The sequence below is a fragment of the Elephas maximus genome, chromosome 9 (assembly GCF_024166365.1).
Source record: "Elephas maximus indicus isolate mEleMax1 chromosome 9, mEleMax1 primary haplotype, whole genome shotgun sequence".
NCBI lineage: Eukaryota > Metazoa > Chordata > Mammalia > Proboscidea > Elephantidae > Elephas > Elephas maximus.
Window position 1 is genome coordinate 18,241,742 of NC_064827.1, and position 12,004 is coordinate 18,253,745.

At 37.9% G+C, this 12,004-nt stretch overlaps 1 protein-coding gene across 5 annotated transcripts in view; it reads right to left on the reverse strand.

Moving 5' to 3' along the window:
* The window catches only part of PTPRD (protein tyrosine phosphatase receptor type D), a 591,083-nt gene that overhangs the window by 196,785 nt on the left and 382,294 nt on the right, over positions 1-12,004 (reverse strand). For all 5 annotated transcript variants that reach the window (XM_049896355.1, XM_049896354.1, XM_049896353.1 and 2 more), the window contains exons 9-10: positions 10,807-10,940; positions 2,502-2,646 (exon numbers count right to left, since the gene is read on the reverse strand). In XM_049896355.1, coding sequence (XP_049752312.1) covers positions 2,502-2,646; positions 10,807-10,940 — 279 coding nt within the window. The remainder of the gene's footprint in view (positions 1-2,501; positions 2,647-10,806; positions 10,941-12,004) is intronic.

Below are 12,004 nucleotides of genomic sequence, written 5' to 3' on the forward strand. Positions count from 1 at the left end.
GTTCTTTCACTTTGTACACAATTATTCAGACACGATAGGGTTTATATATGAGCTAAAGGCTATACTTTCTTACTGCCCATTTAAAAATAAACTGGTCACTTTTTGAGCAATTTTTTCCATAAAATTAACCAATCATATCATTAACTGAAAAAAAATTAAAAGGCAATAAAGAGTAATGTAGCTAGTATCACAAATTGTTTTTAAAGTTAACAACATATGTTCCTTAAGGGAAACCAAGAGGTGATTTATCATTCTGTATATATATATATAGGAGCCCTAGTGGTACAGTGGTTAAGTGCTCAGCTGCTAACCAAAAGGTCAGCAGTTCAAACCCACCATCGGCTGTGTGGGAGAAAGATAGGGTAGTCTGCTTCCATAAAGATTTAAAGCCTTGGAAATCTTATAGGGCAGGTCTACTCTGTCCTATAGGGTTGCTATGAGTCACAACTGACTCAACGACAGTGGGTTTCGTTGGGGTGTTGTGTGTGTAGATATATATAAATATGTAAATATTTATAAAATACATATATAATATTTACTTATATAAGGTAAGCTACATGTCACAATGAGTGATTTAAACTTAATTTTTTTTTTTTTTTAAATTCAAATGTGTAGTTTGGGAATTCCCTTAATACAAAGGAGTGCCAGGTGAATCTGGTTGTTTGGCAGATTATCAGTCTTTCCTAATTTCCATGCCTGTGGTCATCATTAAAGTGAATTAAAATGACAAGCTCCCTAAACCAATAAGAAGGAAATCCCCGTAGGGCGGCCTTGTCAATTTAGGATAAGATTTGGAAAATCACTAGAATATCATTTTTATTGATTCTGACTAGAGGTTCTTATAACTCAAATTATAAAGCTATTTTATATGTATTATCATTATTTATAATAAATTGAGTTGTTCATGTTAACAGCAAGAACTCATTTGTAATTCTTTTTAAAAAATGATTTGGTTTTCACTTGATTGCTACTTCGGGCCTTCTATTCTGGAAGAACATATTCAACAATGTTTGAAACTTTCACTCTGATAAAATATAGAGTAGGTAAGCTTTTGATATGGTTATAAAAAGTCCATTCTATCTGTATGTATGTATTATGTAAAACAGTGAGGTTCATAAACCATGAAAAATATCGTATTGAAGCATGTCACATTTGTTTTAATTAAGTGCCTGATTTTAAGAAATTATCTTCTGCAATATATTATTTCTTTGCCTCCCTGGGATTCAAAGCAGACATATGGAAAAGGCATTAACTTACACGCTTCAGTTTTTAAAGGAAAGCAAATTTTATAGGAATAAGCTATAATTACTAGTGGGTTAAGCAAGAGAATCCTAACACTTTTCCTGGGAATAATCATTTTTTAAGAAAAAGAAATATAAATTTTATCATTAAAAAAGCCTGCAGCATTTCAAGCTTCTACAGAAAATGCTAGGAGACTTGCTTCTATGAAAGGAAATTCATCTTATAAAAAGATCTACACTTCATGTTTGTTGATAGGTCTAAATATTAGCTCAACATAGCATCCTCTTTACAAAACTGAACGTATTCATATTTTACATGTCAGCAGCATATGTCACGATGTCAAAAGACATAAAATATCATACAATGAAGCCTAAGAAAATAATTCCATGACACTCTTCAACTCAAAGCAAATTATCATCCAATAGACTAACTGTAGGAACTTATTTAATGAAGAGCAAACATTAGTATTATAAATCACCAAAGTTTCAGTCAAAAACAACCTCCCAGATAATACTTTACTCAAACCAATCTGCTCTGGGTACAATGGACCCCCATTGTGATAAACACAACTATGCTTTAGGATAACGGTTCCAGAAAGAAACTGAACCTGGCGAAACAAAATACAATTTAGGATTGCAAATCTCCAACAAATGCGTTTGTGATTATTCCATTAATCCTAAATTTGCCCAAATACAGATTTCCTGTGAATGTTCCCAATTTCCACATGGACTACTTGCAGAGTTAATAACCAGTCAGAAGAACTGGGTTGTTCTCTGAGTAGGAACAAATAGACAAAATAAAGACTGGTTTGTTACCAAAGTCACAATTGGTATCCTTAAAAAAGATAAAAGTTGTGTCTTTTACTGCTTCTTTAGTTCGTTAATCTCTCTTCTGATTATTTTGCCATTTTCTCAGCCTGAGTTTTGCTTTAAAAAAGAGTTTTGCTTTACAGCCTTATAATTCATTAAAGGGGGCCCAATCTGTCTCCTTTCATTTGCTTCTGTCAAGGAGGTCTTCTAGCTTCTCTAAAAGTCTTTCAATTTCGGAAATGGGAGAATGGGGTCTATTTGGATCAAGTCGGAAACCACCAACGATCATGGTTAGACTCTAAGCCCCAACACTGGATGCTCATTAGCAGAGAGATCACCGACTCAAGTATATTAGCACCTTTATTAGCTGGGGAGGGAGATGGGTTGTGAAAACTGGCAACAACTTCTAGTGAAAATTAGCACAAGGAATAAGCGAAGAGAGACACCTACTTGACTGCATGGTTCTAGCAGATATTTCAGCCGTAGAAGCACCCAGTCCTTGAGGAGAGCGTGCAGCCAGACGGAAGTAGTACAAGCTGTTTGGTTTCAGCCCTTGTAGCCGATAAGATGTCCCTGGTTCAATGGTAATTCGCTGCTGTGAGTAAGTAATAAGAGAACTTGGTCATCTTCATTAAGATCCACGGGAATTTTTTTTTTTTTAATCACACTGGCACATCTGATATCTGACATCAAGGTTATAATGGCAACAAACAAATCACAAACAGAATCAAAAGGGAGTATCAAGGACTCTATTAGGAGAATTATATAATAAAAATATCAGCATTTAAAAGGCAACTTGTTACAAATAGTAAGGCAACTGGAAACAGGGAAAAGAGAGATCTTTCCGAGGCTGACACAGTTATCCAAATGCATCAGGTAAGAAGGAGGCTGCCACCAAATGTGTTCTACCCTCAAGGCACCTGTAATGTTGTCAAAGCACTCAATAGAAGCTGACACCTGCCTATGTTCCCAGAGTAAGCCTGACATGTGCAATTTCAATAGCTGAACAGATGCCTAGTTCATCTTCTATGAACTTATGCAATCTAAATCTTGTGGCTGTTAGGTACCATCGAGTTGACTCTGATTCTTAGCGACCCTATATGACAGAGCAGAAAGGCACCACAGCACATCCAAGGAGCGCCTGGTGGATCTGAACTGTGGATCTTTTGGTTTGTAGCCATAGCTCTTAACCACTATGCCACCAGGGTTTCTGAACTAGCAATAGTATCTACTAAAGTAAAACCTGTGGAAGCCAGAACCTGTGTAAGGTGGAAACCTGACAGAGAAGGAACACTGAAATATTTTCCACTAAATAAAGAATGACAGAAAAGTGGTGCTTATGCCCTGTCTAAGGCGGAAATCTTGTGAGACCAAGAAAAACAAAGCAGTCCCGTTGAGACCCGGCACTCACAGGTTTCCTTGTATACAGTTAACATGAGATTGCTGTCAAAGAGACACAAAACAGCCAAATGGAGGCCAGGATAAAAGTCAGATGTTACTCACTGAAAAAAGTTAGGTAATTCATATGAAACCATGTCATTACTCTAGATCAACCGAAAATAATTTTAAAATTTCCTTTCTGAATATAGAACCCACAGCTAGAAAAAAAAAATCACAATCTTTTCTATAGTGTTTAACGTGATAAAGAGCTTTTGAAATAAAATTCCTTTAATTGAATGTTGTCACTCTTACTTTAAATGCTTGAAATTTACCTTTGCATTTTAACAAAAATATAGCTGTCTATGAGTAATTAATTTCAGATTAACATTAGCCTGTAGGAAACCTTAAAATACAAGCTCATATGTAATCTAGTAACGGCATAAATAATCTTAACACTTTTTTTGTTTTTAATCAAATACTATATGCTATTCATATTAGTCAAGTGGAATTCAAATACAAAATTAGATAAAACAATTTTTTTTTTTTTGGTTTGGACTATGTCTTAGTTATCTAGTGCTGCTGTAACAGAAATACCACAAGTGGTTGGCTTTAACAAAGAGAAGTTTATTTTCTCACAGTAAAGTTGGCTAAAAGCCCAAATTCAGGGTGTCAGCTCCAGGGGAAGGCTTTCTCTCTCTCTCAGGCTTCTCATTAATGTTCCCCTAGACTAGGAGCTTCTTGCTCAGGGCCCCTTGGTCCAAAGGACATGCTCTGCTCCCAGCACTGCTTTTTTGGTGGTATAAGGTCTCCCTGTCTCTCTGGTCACTTCTTTCTTTTGTATCTCAAGAGATGGCCTCAAGACAGAAACCAATTTTGTAGACTGAATGAATCCTTCTTCACTAACACAACTGCTGCCCATCCTCCCTCATTAACATCATAGAGGCAGGATTTACAACATACAGGAAAATCACACAATACCAGGAATCATGGTTCAGCCCAGTTGATACACACATTTTTGGGGGGACACAATTCAATCCATGACAGACTATATGAAGAAGAACACAGCATCAAGATTAGAGGAAGACTCATTAACAACACGAAATATGCAGATGCACACTCTTGCTTCCTGAAAGAGAAGGGGACTTGAAGACTTACTGATGAAGATCAAAGACTACAGCCTTCAGTATGAATTACACCTCAACATAAAGGAAAAAAAAAAATCATCACAACTGGACCAATAAGCAACATCATGAGAAATGGAGAAAATACTGAAGTCAAGGGTTTCGTTTTACTTAGATCCACAATGAAACGCCCATGAAAACATCAGTCAAGAAATCAAATGACATATTACATCGGGCAAATCTCCTGCAAAAGACCTCTTTAAAGTGTTAAAGTAAAGTAAAAGTGTTGCTTTGGGGACTAAGGTGCACCTGACTCAATCCAGGGTATTCTCAATTGCCTCAAATGCATGCAAAAGCTGGAAAATGAATAAGGAAAACCAAAGGATAGCTGATGCCACTGAACTGTGGTGTTGGTGAAGAATATTGAATATACCAATATTCAATATTGCCAGAAGAGTGAACAAGTCTACCTTGGAAGAAGTACAGCCAGAGTGCTTCTTAGAAGCAAGGATTGCGAGACTTCTTCTCAAGTACTCTGGACATCTTATGACGAGGGACCAGTCCCTGGAGAAGGACATCATGCTTGGTAGAGGCTCAGCAAAAAGAGGAAGGCACTCAAGGAGCTGGACATAGTAGCTGCAACAATGAGCTCAAACATAGCAATGACTGTGAGGATGGCACGGGATCGGGCAGTGTTTCGTTCTCTTGTACATAGGGTTGCTAAGAGTTGGAACCAATTCAAGAACACCTAACAACAAAGCCAACGTTCAAGCATCTATAGCTTGCCCTTCTGCCATGTTGTTGTTGTTGTTAGGTGCCATTCAATCAGTTCCGACTCATAGCGATCCTATGTACAAGAGAACAAAACACTGCCCAGTCCTGTGCCATCCTTAGAATTGTTGTTACGCTTAATTAAGCCCATTGCTGCAGCCACTGCATCAATGACAAGTTGTGAAATGACATCAACGACATCCTACATGAAGAAAGCAAGAGGTCATTAAAAAGACAGGAAAGAAAGAAAAGACCAAAATGGATGTCAGAAGAGACTCCAAACTTGCTCTTAAACATTCAGTAGCTAAAGAGAAAGGAAGAAATGATGAAGCAAAAGAGTTGAACAGAAGGTTTCAAAGGGCAGCTCGAGAAGACAAAGTAAAGTATTATAATGACATGTGAAAAGACCTGGAGATGGAAAACCAAAAGGGAAGAACAGGCTCTGGATTTCTCAAGGTGAAAGAAGTGAAGAAAAACTTCAAGCTTTGAGTTGGAATACTGGAAGATTCTACAGGAAAAATCTTAAATGACTCAGGACGCATCAAAAGAAGATGGCAGGAATACACAGTCATTATACCAAAAAGAAATGGTCAATGTTCAACCATTTCAGAAGGTACCATATAAGCAGGAACCAATGGTACTGAAGGAAGAAGTCCAAGCTGCACTGAAGGCATTGGCAAAAAACAAAGCTCCAGGAATTGACAGAATACCAACTGAGATGTTTAAACAAACAGATGCAACGCTGGGAGTACTCACTTATCTGTGCCAAAAAATTTGGAAGACAGCTACCTGGGCAGCCAACTGGAAGAGATCTAAATTTATGCCTATTCCCAAGAAAGGTGATCCAAGAAATGTGGAAATTATCAAGCAATATCATTAATATCACATACAAACAAAATTTTGCTGAAGATCATTCAAAAGTGGCTGGAGCAGTATATTAAGAAGGAACTGCCAGAAATTCCAGCTGGATTCAAAAGAGGAAGCAGAAACAGAGATATCAATTGCTGATGTCAGGTGATTCCTGGCTGAAAGCCGAGAATACCAGAAAGATGTTTACCTGTATTTTATTGACTATGAAAAGACATTCCACTGTGTGGATCATAACAAATTATAGGTAACACTGCAAAGAATGGGAATTCCAGAACACTCTATTGTGCTCATGAGGAACCTGTATATTGATCAAGAGGCAGTGGAATGGTGTGCATCGGGGTTGTATCCTTTCACCATACTTATTCAATCTGTATGCTGAGCACATAATCCAAGAAGCTGGACTGTATGAAAAAGAGTGGGACATCGGGATTGGAAGAAGACTCATTAACTACCTGCATTACGCAGATGACACAACCTTGCATGCTGAAAGTGAAGAGGACTGGAAGCACTTACTGATGAAGATCAAAGACCACAGCCTTCAGTATGGATTGCACCTCAACATAAAGAAAACAAAAATTCTCACAACTGGACCAATAAGCAACATAAGGTGATTGAAGTTGTCAAGGATTTCATTTTACTTGGATCCACAATCAACACCCATGGAAGCAGCAGTCAAGAAATTAAAGGATACATTGCATTAGGCAAATCTGCTATAAAAGACCTCTTTAAAGTGCTGAAAAGCAAAGAAGTCAGTCACCTTAAAGACTAAGGTGCAGCTGACCCAAGCCATGGTATTTTCAATTGCATCATATGCATGTGAAAGCTGGACAATGAATAAGGAAGACAGAAGAATTGATGCCTTTGAATTGTGGTGTTGGCAAAGAATATTGAATATACTGTGGACTGCCAAAAGGACAAACAAATCTGTCTTGGAAGAAATAAAACCAGAATGCTTCTTAGAAGCAAGGATGGCAAGACTATCTCTCATATACACTGGACGTGTTATCAGGAGGGATCAGTTCCTGGAGAAGGACATCACGCTTGGTAAGGCAGAGGGTCAGCAAAAAGGAGGAAGACCCTCAGCGAGATGGACTGACACAGTGGCTTTTCCCATAGGACTATCTTTTTGCTTTATTCTTTTTGCACACACACAAAGACATATATATATACATATATATATATGGTGGTAGTAAGGATTTAAATCAGCCACCGAAAATCCTACGGAGCATAGTTCTACTCTGACACACATGGAGTCACCATCATTTGGAACTGAATTGACAATAACTGTCAAGTTGTTAACATGAGCACTTTAAGTTATATCTGTATTTAATTATATAACTGAGTGTTCAATTTATATTAGCTTTGATAGGTAAGTATAAAAGTATTGCATTTAAAACTTGTTTTTTGCCGATTCTGCTCAATTCAGACAGATACAATAACATACAAGAACATATCAGTTCATTACAGCACTCACAATTATGTACTGCAAGTTAATTCATAATAGTTCATTTAGAATGTGAGTTTTTTAAAAGGCATTTCTTGTGAAAACTCAGAGGCTGTCTACCTATGTGACAATCTTTTCTGAGGTAAAGAATGCCAAGTTGTTTTTGTTAGTTGTTAGTTGCCCTTGTGTCCACGACAATGCATGGCACCACCATGTGTGAAGAGTAGAACTGTGCTTCATAGGGTTTTCAAGGCTGTGACCTTTTGAAAACAGACTGCCAGGGCTGTCTTTCAAGGGGACTCTGGGTCAGTTTGAACTGCCAAACTTTTGGCTAGTAGTCAAGTGCTTGACCATTTGCAGCGCCACCAAGGGACTCCAAGAGATTGCTAAGAGGTACAGTAAAATGACTTGTGTGGATTGTTTTCACGTATAGTTTCACTAACTTTTTTGTTCTAATGTTCCACTGAATTTCACAATAATTAAAGGAATATATCCTTTACTATTAAATATTTAACCTGAAAAATGTTAGATGTATGTTTATATCAATTTCTACAATCTAATCAAAACACAGTCCAGAGGCAGTGTACTCTAATGGTTAAGAACACAGATTCGGACTAGCTAGATTCAAATACCAGCTCTACCATACAGTAGTGTAAGACTATGAGACCTTGGAGAAATTACTTAACTCTTCTCTGTGCATCCATTTTGTTATATGTGAAATGGATTGAAAATCGTGGCTAATGGTGGTGTTGTGAGGATTAATGAGTTAATATATGTAAAACTGATAATTTCTGCATTCAGTTGGATCACCTTTCTTGGGAACAGGCATAAATATGGATCTTATCAAGTCCATTGGCCACGTAGCTACCTTCCAAATTTCTTGGCACTGATCAGTGAGCACTGTAAGTGCTGCATCTGTTTGCTGAAACATCTCAATTGGTGTTCTGTCAACTCCTGGAGCCTTGTCTTTTGCTAATGCCTTCAGTGCAACTTGAATTTCTTCCTTCAGCACCATTGATTCCTGAGCATATGCTACCTCCTGAAATGGCTGAATGTCAACAAATTCTTTTTGGTAAGGCGACTGTGTATTCCTTCCATTTTCTTTTGATGCATCTTACATCGCTTAATATCTTTCCCGTAGAATCCTTCAATATTGCAACTCGAGGCTTGAATTTTTTCTTCAGTTCTTTAGGGTTGAGAAACATCAAGTGTGTTCTTTCCTTTGCACATGTCATCATAATACTTTACTTCGTCTTCTTTAGCTGGCCGTTGAAATCTTCTGTTCAGCGCTTTTACTTCATCATTTCTTCCTTTTGCTTTAGCTGTTCAATGTTCAAGAGCAAGTTCAGAGTCTCTTCTGACATCCATTTTGGCTTTTCTTTCTTTCCTGTCTTTTTAACGACCTCTTGCTTTCTTCATGTAGGATGTCCTTGATGTCATTCCACAAGTTGTCTCGTCTTCAGTCGTTAAGTGTTCAGTGCCACAAATCTATTCTTGAGATGGTCTCTAAATTCAGTTGGGATATGCTCAAGGTCATACTTTGGCTCTTATGAACTTGTTCTAATTTTCTTCAGCTTCAACTTGAACTTGCATATGAGGAGTTGATCGTCTGTTCCACAGTTAGCCCCTGGCCTTGTTCTGACTGATGACATTGAGCTTTTCCATGGTCTCTTTCCAGGGAAGCAGTTGATTAGATTCCTGCATATTCCACTGGGCAAGGTCCATGTGTGTAGTCATAATCAACACCCATGGAGGCAGCAGTCAAGAAATCGAAAGACTTATTGTATTGGGCAAATCTGCTACAAAAGACTTCTCTGAAGTGTTAAAAAGCAAAGATGTCACCTTGAAGACTATGGTGTGTCTGACCCAAGCCATGGTGTTTTCAATTGCCTCCTATGCATGCGAAAGCTGGACAATGAGTAAGGAAGAACAAAGAAGAACCTGATGCCTTTGAATTGTGGTGTTGGAGAAGAATTTTGAATATACCATGGACTGCCAAAAGAATGAACAAATCTTTCTTGGAAAAAGTACAACCAGAATGCTCCTTAGAAGCAAAGATGGCAAGACTACATCTCGCATACACTGGACATGTTATCAGGAAGGATCAGCCCCTGGAGAAGGACATGATGCTTGGTAAAATAGAAGGCTAACAAAAAAAGAAGACGACCCTCAACGAGGTGGATTGACACAGTGGCTGCAATAACGGACTGAAGCATAATAACAATTGTGAGGATGGCCCAGGATCAGGCACTGTTTCATTGTGTTGTACATAGGGTAGGTATGAGTCAGAACCGACTCGATGGCACCTAACAACAACAACAACATATGTAAAACACTTAAAATAGTGCCTGGTAATACATGTGTGTTAGCTATGTTACTATATTAGTTTTTGTTTCTCTTTCCAAAAATCATCAGCAATTTCCACACCTTCTATAATCCACTGTTATTTGCACATCATACTCAAACTCAATTGTGTGTATAAAGGCCATTTTCCTCTCATTCATACCAAACAGTTCTTAGCATACAAATAAGTATTTGTCCTGGGGCCTCTTTCTCTGAAACCGGTCTAGACAAATTCATCTAGTCAAGGCCTTTTAGTAGTATACAAAGCTCATTTGCCATGTGCCTATGTGATGACTTCAGTACTTTATTAATGCAGAAGAGAAAAAAAGTCTCTAAGCCTCATGGGGTGTTCTATTCTTCTACAACCTGATGCTTCCGTGCAATTGAATACAAAGGAGTTCAAGAAAGTGCAAAAGTTGTTTTTTATTTCCCTTCCTAAAACCTTCAAATAACCATACTGGGTTTTTTTGATCACGTTCCTACTTTGATGAGCAAATCTTTTCCACCAAGGTATCCTGTAGTTAGCTGACCTTTTAACAGAACCATGTAAAAACATGGAAGCAGAGTAGTATTCCTAAGGAGCCCTGGTGACACAATAGTGAAGTGCTTGGCTGCTAACTGAAAGGTTGAAATCCATCCAGCAGATCTTCAGGAGAAAGACCTGGCAATCTGCTCCCATAAAGATTAAAGCCTGTAAAATCCTATGAGGCAGTTCTACTGTCACACGGGGTTGCTATGAGTAAAAATCGATAGCATGGCACCTAACAACAACAGGGTCGTGTCTCAGGACACCAAGTGGTTATGAAAGTGAGAAGCACAGTCTTACCTCGTCTCCATGCTCCCCATCTTTGTATACCAACTCATAGTTGGCAATGGTGTCTGAACGTGGAGGTGTCCAAGAAAGCAAAATGCTTGTTTCAGACTCAGGTTCTGCTTTGAAGTTCAGTGGCTGCCCCGGTACTGAAAACGGAGAGGTAAAGTACTGAACTCACTCACACCAGGCATAGTCACAAATTCTTCCATGAGTGTATCTGTTGAAACCCTTTGCAAAATGAGCCCATATGCATCAGTTAATGGCAGCTAGGTGCCTTCCAAACCAAAAACCAAACCCAGTGCCGTCGAGTTGATTCCAACTCATAGTGACCCTATAGGACAGAGTAGAACTGCCCCATAGAGTTTCCAAGGAGTGCCTGGCGGATTCGAACTGCTGACCGTTTGGTTAGCAGCCGTAGCACTTAACCACTATGCCTCCAGCGTTTCCCTAGGTGCCTTATGCTGTCCAAATTAACCTGTGAGTATAAAGCTCACGTTCCTCCTTCAAGGGGCAAGAACAATATTATGAATACTGTCCTTGTGCTTGAGTAGCTTGCCACCTGTTTAAGATATGGTAGAGTTAGCAGGTATAGCATTTATCAGTCTCTGAATTCAATTTTCAGGACAATAAAATTATTTTCTTCGTAATGTTGTTGTGAGGAATAAATAAGATGGCTTATGTAATACACTTGGAATGCTGCCTAAAACATACCCAAACATAAAAAAAAAATTTTTTTCCAAGTGCTAAATAAATATAAGCTATTGTTATTTTACACCCGGATGGGAACATATCCTTTAGCACTGCATGTAACTTTAAAAATTATTTCTAATTATGTTTATATATTTATGCCTTCAGTCCAGAATCATCTAGCATTTTTTCTTACCAACCGAGATCTTGAAAAAGTAGAAACAATCATTTATAAACAATTACTTTTAATTCCTAAATGACCTTAAATTACTTAATATGCCAGATTTATCAAAATATAATATTGTACTTAGTAGGATCGAGATAAATACCAAATTAAAATGTTTATAGAATGCACTTATTATCAGAAATACAGTCAACTTATAATAAAGGTCATCAACAATTCTCATTCCTATTCATCACTTACCCAAACAGTAGACAATTTGGAAAAGTTATCTATGAGATACAGTAAGTAATAGAAAGGCTAGCCATGTGAACGTGTCTTACTCAAATGCTGGACTAGAAT